The 19,372-nt window shown below is 49.6% G+C and overlaps 1 protein-coding gene across 1 annotated transcript in view; it reads left to right on the top strand.

The window, feature by feature from the left end:
- Positions 1–19,372, top strand: part of LOC144127982 (arginine kinase-like) — a 40,014-nt gene that overhangs the window by 7,284 nt on the left and 13,358 nt on the right. Inside the window, exons 2-3 of the mRNA XM_077661012.1 lie at positions 9,886–10,112; positions 17,832–18,158. Of these exons, the coding sequence (XP_077517138.1) occupies positions 9,886–10,112; positions 17,832–18,158 (554 nt within the window). The remainder of the gene's footprint in view (positions 1–9,885; positions 10,113–17,831; positions 18,159–19,372) is intronic.

Below are 19,372 nucleotides of genomic sequence, written 5' to 3'. Positions count from 1 at the left end.
CTAAAATCATCAAACTTTGTTCCCAGGTTTCATTTTTCCTCTTCTATCTAATGCGGTTGTTTTTTTCTCCTACCTTTTTTACTTTTCGAGTTGTTTGAGTCAGAAAGCATTGCGGATGGACAGACACGATCGTGGCAGCGAGCATGCGCCATTAAAGACTTTCGCCTTAATATTGTGTGGAAAACTAGGGCTACATTGAGGTCGGCCAGTGGTGCGCATACGTATATAAATTAACGACATGTATATGATTGTTTGAAATGGCGAGGCTCGGCTTGCTGTGTGCGTCTTAAAGCCGCTTGTTGTCACCCTTTTTTTAAGCGAAAAGCATCACTACGCCAGTTTTCAAGCCATCCGGGGCGGCAAGTTTGACCTTAAATGTAGCTAGAGGTCCAACAATGAGTATAACTGGTGGTAGTCAGGTTCGACACATGAAGTCAGTTACAGCATCGATACCAGCGGCTGTTACACCATCTCGACTTTGGCTTTCGACCTTGACTTTTGACCTTTGACCTTCACCTTCGGTCAAGCGGGAAAGTGTGCCGGCATCGCATGAGCAGGTCATGAAAGTGGGTTGGGCGCTCGGCTACTGATCGGGAGTTCCCGGGTTCGAACCCTACCGCGGCGGCCGCGTTTGGATGGAGGCGAAACGCAAAAGGCGTCCGTGTGCTGTGCGATGCCAGTGCACGTTAAAGATCACTAGGTGGTCGAAATTATTCCGGAGCCCTCCACTATGGCACCTCTGTCTTCCTTTCTACTTTCACTCCTTCCTTTATCCCATTCCTTACTGCGCGGTTCAGGTGTCCGCCAATATGTGAGACAGTGCGCCTTTTCCTTCCCCCAAAAACCAATTTGCAATTTTCACTCACCCGCCGCGGTGGCTCAGTGGTTAGGGCGCTCGACTACTGATCCGGAGTTCCCGGGTTTGAACCCGACCGCGGCGGCTGCGTTTTTATGGAGGAAAAACGCTAAGGCGCCCGTGTGCTGAGCGATGTCAGTGCATGTTAAAGATCCCCAGGTGGTCGAAATTATTCCGGAGCCCTCCACTACGGCACCTCTTCTTCCTTTCTTCTTTCACTCCCTCCTTTATCCCTTCCCTTACGGCGCGGTTCAGGTGTCCAACGATATAAGACAGATACTGCGCCATTTCCTTTCCCCCAAAACCAATTATTATTAATTCTCACTCAACTCGCCGCGGTGCCTCAGTGGTTTGGGCGCTCGGCTACTGATCCGGAGTTCCCGGGTTCGAACCCGACCACGGTGGCTGCGTTTTTATGGAGGCAAGACGCTAAGACGCCCGTGTGCTGTGCGATGTCAGTGCACATTAATCCCCAGGTGGTCGAAATTATTCCGGAGCCCTCCACTGCGGCACCTTTTTCTTCCTTTCTTCTTTCACTTTCTCCTTTATCCCTTCCCTTACGGCGCGGTTCAGGTGTCCGCCGATATGTGAGACAGTGCGCGTTTTCCTTTCCCCCAAAACCGATTTGCAATTTTCTCTTAACTAGCCGTGGTGGCTCAATGGTTAGCGCGCTCGGCTACTGATCCGGAGTTCCCGGGTTCGAGCCCGACCGCGGTGGCTGTGTTTTTATGGAGGCAAAACGCTAAGGCGCCCGTGTGCTGTGCGATGTCAGTGCACGTTGAAGATCCCCAGGTGGTCGAATTTATTCCGGAGCCCTCCACTGCGGCATCTCTTTCTTTGTTTCTTCTTTTACTCCCTCCTTTATCCCTTCCCTTACGGCGCGGTTCAGGTGTCCGCCGATATGTTAGACAGATACGGTGCCATTTCCTTCCCAAAAAAGCAGTTATTAATATTAATTTTAACTTATGCAAGCGTATGGCGCTACTCGAGCGCCAAATCGAATCATACTCACTAGAACGGCAAAAAAAAGAATGGGGCCAAATTTGTGATAATATGAATGGGAAGATGGGATGTAAAGAGATATGGCTCTTGCTCCGCCTCCTGCTCGACCGAACACACACAAAATGCACACAACGCGACCAACTCACGAGACTAATTCACCTATATCAGGGCACAGACTCAGAGTTACTCGCCGAACTGCAGAAACGCTACCTGAACAGGTCGCATACAGACCTTCTACACGCATACGAGGGCCTCCTTAAGGTGACCCTGGACGCAGACATAGTAGATGCCGAGGTTTTGTTGGCTCTGAGTCAGTTCCGTACAACCTCTGCGGTGGGACCGGACGGAGTGTCGAACAATACGCTCAGAAACCTAGACCGCCAAGTCTGTCGCAGCTCTGACAGACCTAATGAACAACTACTGGAGGGAAGGCGAGATCCCCCAGGAATGGAGGCATGCACGGGTGACCTCATCCCCAAACCGGGAAAGAAACTTTCGATCGAGAATCTGAGGCCAATCTCCCTCACGTCTTGCGCAGGAAAACTCATGGAGCATGCCATCCTTAACCGATTGCAAATTTACGCAGAAGACCGCGACCTACTTGCTCCCACAATGATTGGCTTTAGGGCTAGCCTGTCCATGAAGGACTTGATGCTCCAGCTTAAGAAGGACGTGCTGGACCCTCCACGGGGGACCGGAACGAAGGCAGTGCTCGGGATAGACCTGAACAAGGCCTTCGACTACGTCTCGCATGAGGCCATCCTCACGAACCTCTCTAAAATAGACCCGGGAGAACGGACATTTAATTACGTCCGATCTTTCTTTTCCGAGCTGACCGCAGAGCTTGGATTTGGTGGCCTCAAATAATATTAATATTAATTCGTTTTTGTTAAAAGGAAATGGCGCAGTATCTGTCTCATATATTGTACTTCGAAAGCACACATACTAAAATTGGCCTCAAATCGGAGCCCATTCCTCTGGGAAGCCGAGGCACGCCACAAGGCTCGGTGCTCTCGCCTTTCCACTTTAACCATGCACTAATTATACTACCCCCAAACTCGCCGCCTTGCCGGTCTGCAGCACACCTTATACACGGACGACATCACCCTGTGGGTAGCCACTGGGAATTATGGCCAAATAAAGGATACCCTGCAGCAGGCGATTAACATAATTGAAACTTACGCGTAGGGAGCGCGCCTTGAATGCTCGCACTCGAAATCGGAACTGCTGGTCTTTAGGGCCAAGCCACTTGGTAGAAACGCAAACCTGACCCTGCCGACCCCTCTGAATCTATATGTGCAAAGGCTTCCGGTCAAGGAGGTCCAAATTATACGCATACTGGGCATGTACATACTGAACAATCGCAAAAACACCGAAACAATCAACAGACTCACGGCCACGGCCAATCAGACTGTGCGGCTAATTAGACGGATCTCCAATAAAAGACGAGGCATGGAAGAGAAAGATCTATGTCGAGAGAAAAAGAATAAACATTTAATTGTAAAAAACACCGGAGCGGATTGTGGGTGGGGTTCTCAGTCAAAGACTCCAGTGGCTTCCGCCGATGCTTTTGGCGATGGCGACTAGCGTCTCCTGGTCTTCGAGGGTGCCGCTGGCCAGTGTCACATCCCACTGCTCCAGCGCCGCGTTGTGCGGCTTTAAGTGGTTCGGTTTAGCTGAGCCTGTCCATGTAATGTGCGTGAATGTGGGAATTTCGCCACACCAAGGACATGTATCTCCGTATAATGTTGGGTGAATGCGGAGTAGGTGGTGAAGATTGGGGAAAGTAAGTGTTTGGATGCGTCTAAGGTGGTAGGAGTCCTCCGGGGAAAGCTTCTTATGTGGCGGTGTGTAGAGACGCCTATTTAGGCGGAGGGTCTCTAGGCGGGTTGAAAAGTGGGCTGAGAGAGGTAGAGAGTAGAGTCAGTGCGCCCCGCTCGATTGGTGTAAGCTCGAGCTAGGGCATCTGCCCCAATATTGCCATCGATACCTGCATGCCCTGGGACCCAGGTGATGACGACTTGTGCAGGCTTTCATGCTGAGCAGGGTCGTCTACTCTCTCCTTTACCTGCAACTGCAGCTCGCGGAAAGAAACAAGGTCGAAGCTGCTGTCCGGCAGGCCTACAAGGCGGCCCTTGATCTCCCGCACCGTACATACACAGAAAGGTTGCTGACGTTCGAGGTTCACAACACACTCCCGGAGCGGTGCGAGGCGCACCTCGTTTCCCAGCTCTGACGACTAACTCGTACGAGCGCGGGAAGGGCCATCCCACACAGACAAAAGATGTGCGAACAGCTCCCAGAGAGGGACGCGAAAACGCAGTTACCCACGCACATCAGGAAAGCTCCTTTGATTAAACTCCTACCGAAGAACATGCACCCCGCACACCACGATGGCTGACGCAATATTAACCTAATTATGCGATATTAGCGTCTGACATGTTCTACTCATCGAGCCCGTTATGAATATGCCATAAGTTAGATAATGCCATCATAGGTAATTATAGGCAAATATATTTAAGCCTAAGTGTAAGTAAATACTAACTTTATTAGTTAATATTCGTGCCTAACGTGTTCTGATCTTCTAGAGGATTCCAAATATCGAATTCGTTTGTGATGACCTGAATAATTACTGAGTTATGAGATTAAACATAGTCACGTGACTAGTTAATTGTGACGTCACAAAATCAGTCACATCGCCAATCAATCACTAATTCGATATACTAATGACGTCGCTAACCAATCTTTAATTAGGTTGCTATATCGATTTAATATGGGGGCCGCCATCTTGGATTCCCCGGACGGGAGGTGGTAGCAGTCCCCAAGAAATCGAGAAACGTGGTGAGTAAGAGCTAATGGTCTTAAAAATTCGTAGTAAAGACGAACACCGTTCTAAGGTGAGTTTACAAAATGTTCGGCGGTATCGTAAGCAAAGAGATACGCATCCGGACGCCCGCTTGGCCGTGTCTGGACTCGACGCCCAAGCCCAAGAGCAGCGCAAGAACCGCCGCATGGGAACTTTTTGGCTGAATTATTCTGGTTGAACAGTATCTTACAGTTGAGTTCAGATTGTCGCCTGACTATGCGCTCCTGCTTCCCGTTAACATCCTAAAACGAGCTCCGATTGAAAACTGGATCACGCAGTGAATAATCAGACCGCTGATCAGGGCTTTGGTTCCGCGATATATTCGAGCGCGTCGTGGAAGGCGTAGGAAGCGCAGCGGTTAAAGCCTACTGACCGACTGCGGGAGTGACGGATTGAGGGGCTCCCACCGGGGCACGTGCGAGCACTAATCATCAGGGACGAGTGGTGAACGAAGCGTTTACGCTGGTCCCATTGTAGAGAGGATAGGCTCACTGTCCTTGATAATAGTGGAGGCGTTGGTTGTTTTATGAAGCCTGGATATATTTAAGTGAAACAGCTTGCACATGTGGTTGCTCGACGTGCATTTTTTGGAAGATAGCGCAACAATGCACACATGCAGCATGTTTCCAGCACCGCAATTGAGAATGACATGAACAGTACTGAAATGCTAACATCTAAAAAGGAACCACCAGCTTCTAGCCCGGTATGAAGATATAGCGCCTTCATTGGAAATCATACCTTAAAACTTACGGCTATCCTCCACTACGGCAACTCTTTCTCCCTTTCTTCTCTCCCTCCATCACTAATCCCTTCCCTTACGGCGCGGTTCAGGTGTCCAACGATATATGAGACAGACACGGCGACATTTCTTTTCCTCCAAAACAAACTATATACGGTTGGAAGCCGGACAAATTCGCTTCTCAGCGATACAGGCGTTGGCTACTGCACTGAGGTTGGGCCTGGCACCATGAAACCGGAGGTTTCGAAAGGAGGTGCGTCTGTGTTTGCCTCGCGGTTATGTTACCGCAGGTCATGCTATCCAAATGTGTGCAGACCCGGCGGCAAGTCGGAGAAAGGGAACAATACTTCTCGTGTGTACCTTTTCGCCCACCATAGACTTTACGTGCACCTCTATAATGCCCGATACATATAAAGTATTAAGAAAGTTTAACGTGTTCACTGCGTAGCCCCTTATCATAGCTTTGATCTCTGTTGGTCGTGGCCCACCGGTGGGTCACCCGACGCTTTTGCGGGTGCGGCGTGACACACCAGTGGGGCACACTTCTGGGGCTGTTTTTTCAGCCTGCTGAAAGGTTGCTCTACTGGCATTTTCGGTCGCAGCTTGCGCGGGCTAATTCAATCATGTATGCTAGCGCAGAAAATCATCACGTGATTCACTTGGCCCGTGCATTTCCAGGAAGTTGCTTCCCCTGGGGCCGCATTTTATAAGAATCCACTGTCCCTTTTCCGCTCCATTTCGCCTGACGTAAGCCTGACGGAATCATCAGACGAAAGCAGCAGTCGACCAATAACAGAAATGAAAAGCAGCAGACACCCGCGTTTACGACAGCCTTCGCCATTCGTTCCGCGCTGTGGTTCTAAATTGGCTGAAAGGTGCATCCAATAGTGAGGTCCTGTCGCCAATGAGCCGATAGTCAGGCCGCTTCCCACGGACGTTTGAACGGCACGGCTACGTCATCAAACAATAATGACCTGACATAAAGTACCAAATGGATCATAAAAACAAAATGGATAATGGATCCTTGTAGCATACGACATCTGGAGAATTTATTTATTACCGCGACTCTGCTCGCTTCATCCCAAGTGTACGCCACTGAAGCGCGTTCTCAAGGATGTCCTTGGAAAACGGCGTCCTTTCTGTCTACAAAATTTCTGCTTGATGTAACGTAACTAGAGCGGGCCAAGAGATTCGGTCGTTCTGGTGCGAATAAGTGCCAGAGGCGCTTGTTGCTCTCGCACCCTCGATTCTTCTTTCCTTTCCTGGGCATGCACAAGTTTCCACAATAAATAGTTTGCGTTTTGAAGCCGTTGCCTGCTACGTTTACTACCAACCGACCAGCCCCACTTTGTGGAGCAACGCCACGTGACCCTGCGTTTCAGCATCCACAAAGCACGAAGACTCAAGAACAAGACCTCAAACTCGACATTTTATTGAAGTACTTCCAGAATAATTTTCCGAAGACCAAAAAAAAAAATAGTTCAAATCACAGCATTTGCAACTAAACGTCTGACTTGCCTCCAGCTCACCATGTCTAAAACGTAGTCTATGTTCATGAGTTCTACTCTTGCAGAAGATTGAAACATGGCAAGCACATAAATGGCCTTCCCGCGCAATTTGCGCAAAATGTAACAACTTTCTTCGCCATTACCCTTGTCTGATCTGGACTTCTGCGAACTCTCAGCGATGCGTAGCATCCAGTACATCTCCTTTGAAAAGACCGTGCAGGTCCATCGGCCTTTTCCAGCGTAAGGGCGCGCTTTTTTCCGGGTGTCCTTTCGGTCTCCATCTGAGCTGTGGCGAAGAGTGCGCGTGCCAACTCCTCGCGGAATTCGATGATTGGCGACGTTTTACCGTCCACCATTGAACGGACAACCCATGCGCTCACAACTGCAGTTCCAACGATGAGCTCCACCGCAGCTTTCCTATACCACTTGACCCCTTTCCGTAGGCAAGAGTAGTAGGACGTCATTTGGTCACTGTAGTCTACGCCCTTATTCGCCACGTTGTAGTCGAAGACTGTGCGCGGTTTCATGATCGGCTCACCCTTTCTCGTTTTTTTTTTCGGTATAAACAAGGCTGGCGTCATGCTCAGCAAACGTTGTCATCATGAGAGCGGGCCGTTTATCCAACCACTTCAGCACCTTTACGCCGTTGTGGGATTCAAGACCAACGACTTCCCCTTTTTTTTGCTGCAGCTTGTGTAACATCTTTCGGAAGCACCTTTCGGTTTGATCGGAGAGTGCCACCTAAAATGTATCATCTTTCAACAGGCGGGACACAAGCGGCATGCTCGCGTAGAAGTTGGCGACAAAAAGTGTGCGACCACAGCCGGTGAAGCCAGCCATCAAATTTACTACTTCTTTGGCATGCCCCATGCCCACTGTGGCGCCAGATTTTCCGGCATATATTTGCACTTTCAATGTATAGCCCTCCTTCGTGCAGGCCTTGTATCGCTTGACTCCATACTTGTGGGCTTTACCAGGGATGTATTGCCTAAAGGCGAGGCGCCCACGCCACGGAATCATCGTTTCGTCAATGACAATATCTTTGCCTGGCTCCAATACTGAACAGAAATTGCGATTCATTTTTTTTTCTATCAAGGGTCGAATACGATAGAGACGATCCTGCTGTGCGCTTGGTTCCTCGTTATCTGCAAAATGCCAGAACCTTAGTAGCAGCAGAAACTGGTCGCGGGCCATGTTCTGGCGAATGCAGTTTACGCCGTACAGATCGCTTCTTGCACTGTAGTGCTGCAGATTAGGAAGCCTTACTAGACCCATGCAGATCAGTACACTAACGAAAACTTTCATTTCTTGCACGTTTGTCTTAGTCCATTTCTTCACGCGCGATTTCTCTTGTAGGACGTTCAAGTCTATGTACTGCTTCCCATACCTGTTCCTCCTATGAACCATCATGTCCCAAATGTCATCAGTCAAATAAAGAAAAAACAAGCTGAGAGCATCGTTGCTAGTCGGGAGGCTGATTAGCACAGGAGGGCTCGAATACGACATCGTTCTAACTCAAGTCGTTATCGCATTCCAGCTTTCGGCAAGTAATGCAGCCAGAACATCACCATTTTCCGAATCCTCAGACACCGCTTCACCACAAACGCTTGAATCACCATCCCACAGTTCATAAGAACTTTACAATAACTTTTCGAGGCTGTCATCGTCGCTGCTTGAACACTCAACGTTCGCTGGAGCAGAAGTTTTGCCGCACGAAGTGGATGGCAACGTATTTGGGCTGCCATGTGTCCCGGCGGCTCCGCTTCCACCGCAGAGTCTTTTCTTCTGGTTTTCTGTACCTTCGTCGAATTTTTCACAGTCCATCACAATTTTTGAATGCTCGTAAAAATGCAAAGCACAAGGATGAGGACCACGAGGCTTGGCACTGGGAGTGAACCAAGTTATTGCGAATAGGGCATACTAATTCTTCAGCTAAGCTCTTGCACTTGTTGCGAGCGCTTTTCAAAAGTACGTTGCGCATGTGGAGAGCGCCCGAACAAAAAAAGGCTGGAGTGGGTAGCTGGAACATGTTCTGCGCCGTTTCCTTATAGCCGTCAGCTTTATCATCAGACGCATTTGCAAGCGCCAATGTCAATACAGGCGCGCTTTATATCTTTACCGCCATCTCTGATATGATACTGGAAACGAATTTTCATGCATTTGTGGAAGCATATTGTCGCCGCACTGCAAGAAACGCCTCGTTGTTTGCGCCACTACGGCTTGATTGCGTTGCGTGACCCACCGGTGGGCCACAACGCAGTGAATGTGGTAATGGACAAACAAATTTGTTCTGTGACTATACAGTCAGGCCGCAAAAAAACGCGAACACGGCTAAGCCGCTCTTCTCTACTTTTTAGCGAGTATTCTTTTACAACCTGTTTATGATGTTTATGAATATGCACTTCGGTACACCGTTAATCCAGGAACATGAGTGAGGTCAGTTGCATACTGCAGCTGAAAGTACACAGGTAAAATGATTTCTTTAGTTCACGGGCATTGTTCATGCTTTTCCGGCCTGACTCTAGTTATGTGCGGCCTGATAAGTGCGGAGTAAAAAAAAATCACTCTATTGGTGTGAAAGGTCAGATGATGCGCTACAGAAATCATAAATTTATGTAATATTTCCGTGGTACCTTGTTTTGGTCGCGTACTAAACGAAGCTGGTCTTGCGAAACTGCCACAACCGTCGGCCCCTCTTGACAGACTGCATGCTGGCGGCAAGGATCGGGGTGTCCGCTTCATGATCTCATAAGCATTGACCATAGCTTCGCATCTGCATCTGATAACGGTAGTGGCGTTTCTCCATTATATTTAGAGAACAAAACCATCTGTTCAGAGTCAAAACATACTTATCTGTCATCCTCTATTAACAGCCCTACTGTTCATGCCTAATGCCTTTCTGCAACTGATGCAGGCATCGAAAACCTAGACAGCGGAATAGGTATCTATGCGCCCGACGCCGAGGCCTACACCGTGTTCGCCGAGCTCTTCAACCCAGTCATCGAGGAGTACCACAAGGGCTTCAAGCCCACGGACAGGCATCCGCCCACGGACTTCGGAGACATGAACACGCTCGTCAACGTCGATCCCGAGGGGCAGTACGTCATATCCACCAGGACGCGCTGCGGACGGTCACTCGAGGTTAGTCACTGGGCAGGCGTGCCGTATGTACGTGATGAGCGCACTTCACCGTGTTGTTCCCAGGATAAGACTAGAAGTTGGCTGGCACACATGAGCGAGCATGGCTACGTAATACGGGTGCAGGAAGGGCAATGAATTCGCGCAAAGTACAAGATAGCAAACTGGAAATTACTTGTTTAGGGGCTATATTGCTGCAAGACGTGAGCACGAGCAACGTATTATTGGCGCTGATGTTTCGTCTTTCTTGAAGCTATGTGAACACACCACGGTGTCACTCATAGCCTGAGTAGCTTTGGGGCGTTAAACCCCCTAACACCTAACCAATTAACAATGCGGGCAAAAAATCTTGTTCAAGGCCGCAAGCATTGTGGAAAGGCTTTGTCATTCTCTTTTTTATTACAGCTGAGACATCAAGGTGCACCCTAATAGTTGATTGGTATCTTATTTCACAGTGAATGTGTTCACTGAGTGTGGTTAGAATGTAATCCTAGCGATCTAACTCTAGCAATGAAATTCTGTTTGCGCAAGTGCAGTCCACTTCGTTTCACCCAATCACTAATGAGCAGTGAAACGTAGCCCAGTATGCTAATATTGAGTACACAAAAGCAACAAGGGTCGGAAAGCAAGCCTGCGTCCTGGAAAACCCTATCTTCCTGCACACCCTCAACATGTTATCTAGTGCTAACCGGCCCAACCAAGAAACACCTATTCGAAAAAGCAAGATAAATTGTTGTACTTTTAGACAGACCGCGTGGAGAATACATGACTCTAACAGCGGCCTTCGAGCCCTCCTGGAGTGCGTCCACTCTTTGGCCGACGTGGATAGGACGGTCACTGAGAAGACATAGACCGACTGCAGCTCTTGGGCTGGTCAGAAAGCCCGTGCCCCGCCGGGCCGGGCTGGAGAATGTGCTCTTTCGCCAGCTCAGGCCTGTGCCCGTGCTTGAAGTGGCGGGCCGGGACCGGGTCTCTACATAGAAGAAATGTGTAGGACTTTGATTCATTATGGCAGGGTGAAGTACACGTAGTTTAGGGCACTCGGCTACTGACCCGGAGCTCCCGGGTTCAAACCCGACGTTGGCGGCTGCAAGGCGCCAATGTGCTGTGCGATGTCAGTGCACGTTAAATATCCCCAGGTGGTCGAAATTATTGCGAAGCCCTTTCTTCTTTAACTGCCCCCTTCCTTCTTTCCCTTAATGCGCGTTTCGGGTGTCCACCGAAATGTGAGACGATTATTGCGCCATTGCGTTTCCTTTAAAAAATGGCTGGGGTTCAACGTGACTTGAACCTAGTTATACGTGCGAAAGCTCTGTTAAACATGGTCTCCACTGTCTGAAATCAAATGTCAAGGTCAAGGGTCAAGGTCAGGTACCCAACAGTGGTCACGTGGTCGTACTATGGTATGGTAGTACGGTAGTTATAGTAGTATGATCACGTGGTCATACTGCCAAAACTTGAGCCATACCATTACGCAGTTAAGTTCAGTTTTACATTGTGAAGCATTGGTCATTGTCGATGTGGCGCTCACTGTCTCAAATAAATGTAAAAGTCAACAACAAGGATCAAGGTGAAGGTCAGGTATCCAATGGCTAGTCATATGATCACGTGGTCATATTACCATGGCTTGCGCCATACCACCACGCAGTTAAGTTCGATTTGACCTTGTGAGGCATTGAAGGCCATTGTCTCATTTACATCGAAATCGGAAGTTGTACCCTCAGGAGTAGAGCTCTCGCTCTGAAACATTATTTTTGGGGGTGGAGTGCAGGACGGGACTAGGAAGCGCTTCGCACGACCAGTGACCGATGACTGATCCACAGAGAGCGTTGCTCTGCACTATGGACTGCCCCTTTCTATGCTTGCTGGCACAGTCCAGGGCCCGCTTGCTTGAAGCAAATTAGACAGTTTTCTTCCCAATCCAGCCTTATTCTCAGTTTGGACCACGTTGCTAGTGAGAGGGAAAGAGAGAAACAACATTTATTGTCAAGAACTTGTTGACCGTAGGCGGCTGGGCCTCAGTGCGACCCCCATAGAGTGGTGACCTCCAAGTCACTGCTAACGAGAGCTTCCTGTTTTAACCGTTCCTGCTTCAGCAGCTGTTGGTTCGAGATTTCCTCGCAGGAAGCTGGGAGGAGCGTACGGGGTGTGGGCTTACCCTGAAATTCACAAAGAACAATATATTGTGCTTGCCAACTCCTGCGAATCGCAATGTTGACATGCGGGCCCATGTTGCCCATTTGTGATTAAGGATAAGGAATGTATCGGGTTTGGATCCGCTTATGATTGTAGCCTGAGTTTTGCTGAGGGCTGAGTGTGGAGGTGGGTATACCCGCCGCATTTTTTGATAGTATTTGGTTATATCGTGGCATGTCATCTGCGCCTGGCTCAAAAAACCGGCTTATCTACCGGCTCGTCAAACCTCGGGCTATACGTTTTGCCTCCTCATTAAAGCTGCGAACTGGGCGAGTTGGTATTGATTCATATTTGAACAGCGGAATAAAACAACGGGACACAACGAAGAAAGGACACCACAACCACCCGTTGTTTTATTGCGCTGTTCAAATATGCCTCCTCATTACCTGGATTCCCTGAATTGGCGGGGGCCTATACTAATTTCACTATGTGTTCTGGGGCGCAGTCGCACAGGATGCGGGTATCTGTCTTGCCCATCGTGCTTTTCCAGAAGTTTGTGACGCCACTTTTAGAGTTACTTGAGGCAGTGTGTGCTAACGAATCCGTAATGGGAAGCGCCACGGCGACCTCCTCGGCTTCTATGACTGAGGCCGTTTGACCACTGCCACATTTATTATCCTTCCTTCCCCAGTCACGGCACACACCGTGAAACTCTGTGGGATCGAAGTCCGATTGATTGAAAACGCCTGCTGGAAATCTCCAAGGTATTCATGGCAGAGCAGGGTACGCTCCTTAGCCCAGGACTCCACTGTCTCGTGTAACCTTTCCGACCGCTTCGATCACGTTAACCCGTTGTTTGAGGTCAGAACTGGTCAGCAGGGAATCGCACTACTCTCGAGAAGTTCATATGCATTTTCTAGTATCCGGCTTTCCCTCACATTCCCACGTAAAATGATCTAGTAAGGGATGCATGCCTTCGCACCAGGGACAGTTCTTCCTATAGTTACATGCCGTTATATAAGAGTATAGGTCCGGATAAACCTCCATTAAAATTTTTCGCGTCCTGCAATGGCTCTTTGTCTAGGTACACAGGTGGGATGGGGGCATGCACAGATGTAGTGATAGAGTGTGGGGTGGCTGGCTCCGCTGGTGGTACAGTATGATGGGAAATAGGTGGGATGGATCAGGTGAGCGAGCTGAGGGGATGAGAATGAATTTGCCTTGTAATGTATGGTCTGCAAGTGGTCCAGTTTGGAGTGGGAAGGAGGGTATATCACGCGGCTTTGCCTGTAGTGCTTATGACAGTGCGGTAGTCAAGGGGCTCGCTTTGAGTGTGAGTGTGTGTATGGAGACTTGAGAGCCCATACACCGGCGCCTGGTCGCCAAGTTCGCGGGCAGACGCATGAACGTGCTCATCTCTGCGGGCGCCCTCATGCCCAGGGCTCCATGTAATGGTGATTTGTTGCTGTGGTGCTGGTAGCAGAGATAATATGTAGGCTAAAGGTGAAGGAACGGTGCCTTTACTGAAGAGTTTGTATACTGCTGGGGAGTTTCGACAGATGGTCGTGTCGTCTGTGAGCAGGGTGCAGGGTGTTCTATCGAGAGATATGTCCAGGATTTGTGCCTCTGTGGTGTTCGTGGTTCAGAGCGTTGCTGATCCTCTGGTATTGCCTTTGTGCAGGTAAGCGGCTGTGCGGATGCCCGGGAATTGTGGGTGCGGTCTGGTCGCTGATATATAGGATGGACTGCCTTGCGTTGTATAGTTCTGTACGGTGCTTTCTGCGTGCTTTCCTGTGACCTTTGTGATGGTCTGGGTGCATGTTTGGAGGATTACCGCCACACGTACATTGTGTGCGCTGGGTACGTTGGGGTACGTTGGGATTATGTTGGGGTGGGGAGTGATCCGACACCAACCCTAACCTCCTGAGAGACCACCATTCTGGTCACACGAGGTGGTGAACAGCGCAAGTTGATTGACCGAGCTATGCTGGAGTGGAAGGCCAGAGGGGTCCTGGGCTTAGGAGCCCTCTCGGGAAGATTATGTTTGTTATTTAAGTTTGACCTCCTTTGTCTAGGTCCTTGTGTGAATAATCCAGGAATGCGTTTTTCCTTTCCTGAAAACCAAGAGGGTGTTTAGATCGCGACTAAGATTACCAGTCATGCTTTATTTGCAGTCTAGACACTAGGCTGGATTTGAGGAAAAGAAAGACGCATGAATGGCTCCCTTCGCCGGTGGTGGTGAAAATATTTTATTGAAAAAAATTCAGGGGGCACTTTGACTGTCAGGGGACTACCGGTATCGGAATGTAAGATGCCTTCAGGCTGCCGGTTATGGCATTCATGCCGTGCCTAGTTACGACGTCCTCTGCACAGGTCACCAGCCGAAGTTAGAGATCCATCTTGGTGCTGAAGAATGCAGCCGCCCTCTGCTGCGGACTGGTTAGGTGCCAAGAGGCAGGGAGCAAGTGTGCTGACCAGGAGAATAGGGTATGCGCGTATTCGGCCTTTGGGCTGTCACATAAGCGGCAGGCCGGTTAGTACGTTCCGGGGTGGAGGAGGGCAAGGCGTGCGGGAGTAAGGAAGGTGTGAGTCTCAAGGTGGCGCTATAAGCATTGGTGGTGCTGGGAAAGGGATTTGTGCGGAGGCAGAAAAGTGAGACGGGAGAGGCGGAAGTGGAAAGTAATATCATGGTACGTGAGGAGCGCGTGGCGCGTATCCATTCCCGGCGGGGGCGGGCTTTCTGGGTCAGTCGAATCGCGAACGATGGAATTAGCCGCCTCGTTGCCGGCATGGGCCACGTGAAAAGCACCCAGATGATTTTGATGGGGCGAGAGCGATCGGTATCGGAATGTAAGATGCCGATGCCCGGGGTGCCACCCGTTCAACCGCGTAGTTGTAGATCGCAGGCTTGGAGTCACTGAAAATGTATTCCGCGGAGGTTTGCGTGATGGCAAGGACAATAGCTGCCTCCTCGGCCTCTACAGAGGTCGAAGTATCTATAGACTAAGGCAGTGAGAATTGGTCGGAGAGAGTTATCGTTGACTGCAAGGGTGTGGGCTGGGTAGCGGCATCCCCATAAGCCACGGCAGGTCGCCGTCCGTACATACGCCACAGCGCGGATGCTCACGCTGCTCTGCGGGAGGGGTGTTGTTCAGACTGCATATCCTTAGGGACTTAGGGAAGGAAATAACGGCTAGGAGAGAGGGGACGTGGTAAGGGATGGGCAGTGAGATGGGAAAGGTGTATAGAGGGGAGAGCTTAAGGGTGGAGAGAAGTGTGCGACCCGGGCTGGTGCGGCGGAGACGGAGTGCTGGATCGTGGGGTGCGCCTCCGTCAGCTCCGTAAGGGAGTTGTGGACGCCCATGGACAGTAGCCGAGCCGTATAGGGTAGATGTGGGGAGGGACAGGGCCGATCTATGCGCCTGGAGAATGAAGCTGTTGACTTTGTCCTCCTCGGTACAAGAAAGGAAGAGATACAGAAGAAAATAGATGAAGTGGCTTAGAACAAATGCCTGGACCAGGCAGCGAAGGTCGTGTTCGTGCGTAACATGGTGGTGGTTGGCAATGCGGCATATGAGACGAATCGTCTGGTGTACAGTGGTTGCGAGTCGAGCGAAAGGGTGGCGTGCTTGCAGTTGGACCGTAGAAAAAGTCGACATATCAACCGTGCCACGAAAGAGAAACACGAACACCGACTAAAAGCTTGCTTCCAGCTAGCGTTCGTGTTTTTCTCTCATGGCTTGGTTACGTACACCAGAAACGTAAACCAGTTATGTGCCTATTCGGTCCCCAAACCCAGCGGAGGGTCTAGGACACTTCTAGATGAGGAATATGCGAACAGTGTCATACGCACTGCATACAATGCTGCCCTAGGACTTCCTTCGCTAATCGCCTAGGAAGTCCAAAGGCAGCCTTGTATGCCGTGCACAGGACGCTGTTCACAGATCCTGATCTAGAAGTGGTCTAGACCCTCCACTGGGTCTAGAATCCTACCGTGCTATTGGATACAGCTCGTGGGATTTCATGTGGTGCGTGAGATGGGTGAGTTTGCCTGGGCACAAAGTCAGCGAGATGGGCGGAGATTTTGGGCATTCATGTGCTTATTGGGTTTAGGGAGGAAAATTATACTCACTTAAACTCCACCTTAGGCTGAAAATTGGTTTTTGAGGAAAGGAAATAGTGCAGTATCTGGATAAAGGTGCAAAGGAGGGACTGGGAGAAGAAGAAAAGAAGAGGTGCCGTAGTGGAGAGCTACGGAGTAATTTCGACCTCCTGGGGATCTTTAATGTGCACTGACATCACACAACACATGGCTGCCTTAACGTGCACCCATCGAAACGCGGCCGCCGCGGTCGGGTTCACACCCGTGTACTCCGGATCAGTAGCCAAGCGCTCTAACCACTGAGCCACTGCGGTGGGTTGATTATGACACGACAGCGGTATCCGGTTATATATATGCGGAATTGGTCATTGCCTACGTTCATATATCTCTAGAAATCCTCATAGCACTTCTGGCGAAGCCGTAAGGCGATGAGCAGCGGCGCTGTGATGGCACGTACTACGTCCGGTGGGGCTTGTGAGACCCAGATAGTGGTTTCTGAGGAAAGGAAATTGCACAGAAGCTGTCTCACCTCTCGCTGGATATATTAATCATGAAGTAAGAAAAAGAAGGAAGGAGGATGTGAGATGAGAAATACGTGACTTAATAGAGGGCTCCGGAAAAAGTTCGACCACGTGGGGATCTTTAACGTGCACTGACATCGGACAGCACACGGGCACCTTTTGCGTTTGGCCTCCATCTAAACGTGGCCGCCGCGTCCGTGTTCTAACCCGGCGACTCCGGCTCAGTAGCCAAGGGCGCTAACCACAAAGCCACCACGGCATGTTTGTGAGAGCCAGGTTTCTTTTTCTGAGCAGCCTCCGCAACGAATGATTAATTTAACTGCCACCTGTCACGGTGGGAAGGTTGTGATGACGTCACAAGGTCACGACCTTGGTCACCCACCTGCCACGGTTTGGTCCAATACCCTTATCCCAAACATCTCACCCCAGAAGCGCCGAGCACCAGGCCGGGGGAAATCTTGTACCCATCCGAAAAACGGTGGGTATCAAGCGGCTCAGGTCATCAAGCACAGCGTCCCCCGAATGCGAGACGGATGCTTTACCACAAGGCCACGCTTCGGTGGCCCACTTATAGCCCACCTGCCACTTAGGTTGCATATCTGGGAGTTTTCCATCCCTATTACTTCAGACCCAACAACGTTGACGCCTCCTTTTCTGTGACACGGGACCCTTAACGCTTTCGCATTAAAAGTGATTTTTTCTTCACTATTGCTACCGCCGGCAAGACTGCTTTTCGTTTGTGACGCTGGTGCATTTCGCGGCTGCTGTGCTGCCCCCGGATTTGTCTTCGGCTTGAGTTAAATCATTACAGATTTTGCTGTAGAAGACCACAATCGTCCTAGCGACTCACCCTTTATGAAAAAGCATTGTTTATTAACGCTGCTTAGAGCAGCCATGGCTGAGTGACACTATGATGTCAGAAGTCATTGCACCGTTTTGGGCCTTGCCTTTGCCTCTTCGCAGGGCTATCCGTTCAATCCGTGCCTGACCGAGGCCCAGTACAGGGAGATGGAAAACAAGGTTGTTTCGGTGTTGAATTCTCTGGACGGGGAGCACCAGGGCACCTACTACCCGCTGACAGGCATGAGCAAGGAGGTGCAGCAACAGCTCATCGACGACCACTTCCTGTTCAAGGAGGGCGACCGCTTCCTGCAGGCGGCTAACGCGTGCCGCTTCTGGCCCACCGGTCGAGGCATTTTCCACAACAACGCCAAGACGTTCCTGGTGTGGGTCAACGAAGAGGATCACTTGCGCATCATCTCCATGCAGAAGGGTGGTGACCTGAAGGAGGTATGCCGTGAACATGTCTCCGTAGTTGCACTTGCACCTTTGGAGCTTTGGCAGCGATATGCTTGCTGTTATCAGCACACGTTGGAAGGCTTGTGCTTAAAGTTTAATGCATTTTTTAATGCATGCCAGTAATTCCGTGGCCCATTTTGCACAAAGTCTGCCCTCATGGTTTACACCTAATAGACGCGGCTGATCCTGGACACAGCTGAGAAATTTAAGGGCCTAAGAAATGGTTTTGAAAGTTCATAACAAATGCATGCTACAGATCACTGTACTACTAAGTTGGCTTCATACCGTACTGGAGGGGCTTATTATTTTTCAATCTTTTTAGGTTGCCCCAACCTAACAAATGTACTGTGCGCTCATCCTGGCAAAATTCAGAATGTGGAGGTGCTCGGCTGGGTGAAATATAGTGACTATAAAACATTTAGCATGCTGCAACCTTATGAGACCCAAACTTCAGAATGCTTGTACGGTCAGGGGCTAGGTGAAATGTAGTGACAGTAAAATATTTAGCATGGTCCAGCCTCATGAGGCCCAAACTACAGAATGCTTGTACGGTCCAGGGACCTTTACACCAGGCAGAATATTGAGGCACTGGAGTCTATCTAACGGAAAGGCGCACGCTTCTTTTTTTCCAGGTATCACATTACAGACTGTCACTGTGTTTTAATGCAAGAACATGCCACCCCACCACAGCAAACAGAGGAAAATTCAGGGAAGAAAATTTATAACTTTACTTGAAAACAGGAAGCTTTGAGTCCTCAACCTTATCTTAGACCATTACTATTTGCCTAAAAACATCGTTATACCCAATGTCCAACTTCCTTTCACGCGAAAATAAACCCCTTTAAGAACTCTTTTTTTCTATTCGCAGTTTAGGAATCGAACAAGCCGCCTTATGATGTGATTATGGGCATTCACTTTATTGAGAGATTGATTACTCTTTACTCACAGACATTGCATTGAGTAAATTTTCTCATATTAATATTTTGCATGTCTCATTGCAATTAACCTATGTTTCGTGTCGTCATTGCGATGTATTCACATTGCGTAATATTGTGTTGTTTTTGCCCCCACTGCTAAGGCCTGTTGTAAGGGCCTGCAGCATTTGGTGAATCAATAAAAAATCAATAAGGAGTGAAGTCTCGTACTACACTAGATATGAATATGGTACGCAAGAAACAATTGAGGAAGAAGCCCATCAACGAGCT

The sequence above is a fragment of the Amblyomma americanum genome, chromosome 4 (genome assembly GCF_052857255.1).
Source record: "Amblyomma americanum isolate KBUSLIRL-KWMA chromosome 4, ASM5285725v1, whole genome shotgun sequence".
NCBI classification, from domain to species: domain Eukaryota; kingdom Metazoa; phylum Arthropoda; class Arachnida; order Ixodida; family Ixodidae; genus Amblyomma; species Amblyomma americanum.
Note: the sequence above shows the minus strand (reverse complement) of the source record. Positions and strands in the feature narration are given on the sequence as shown.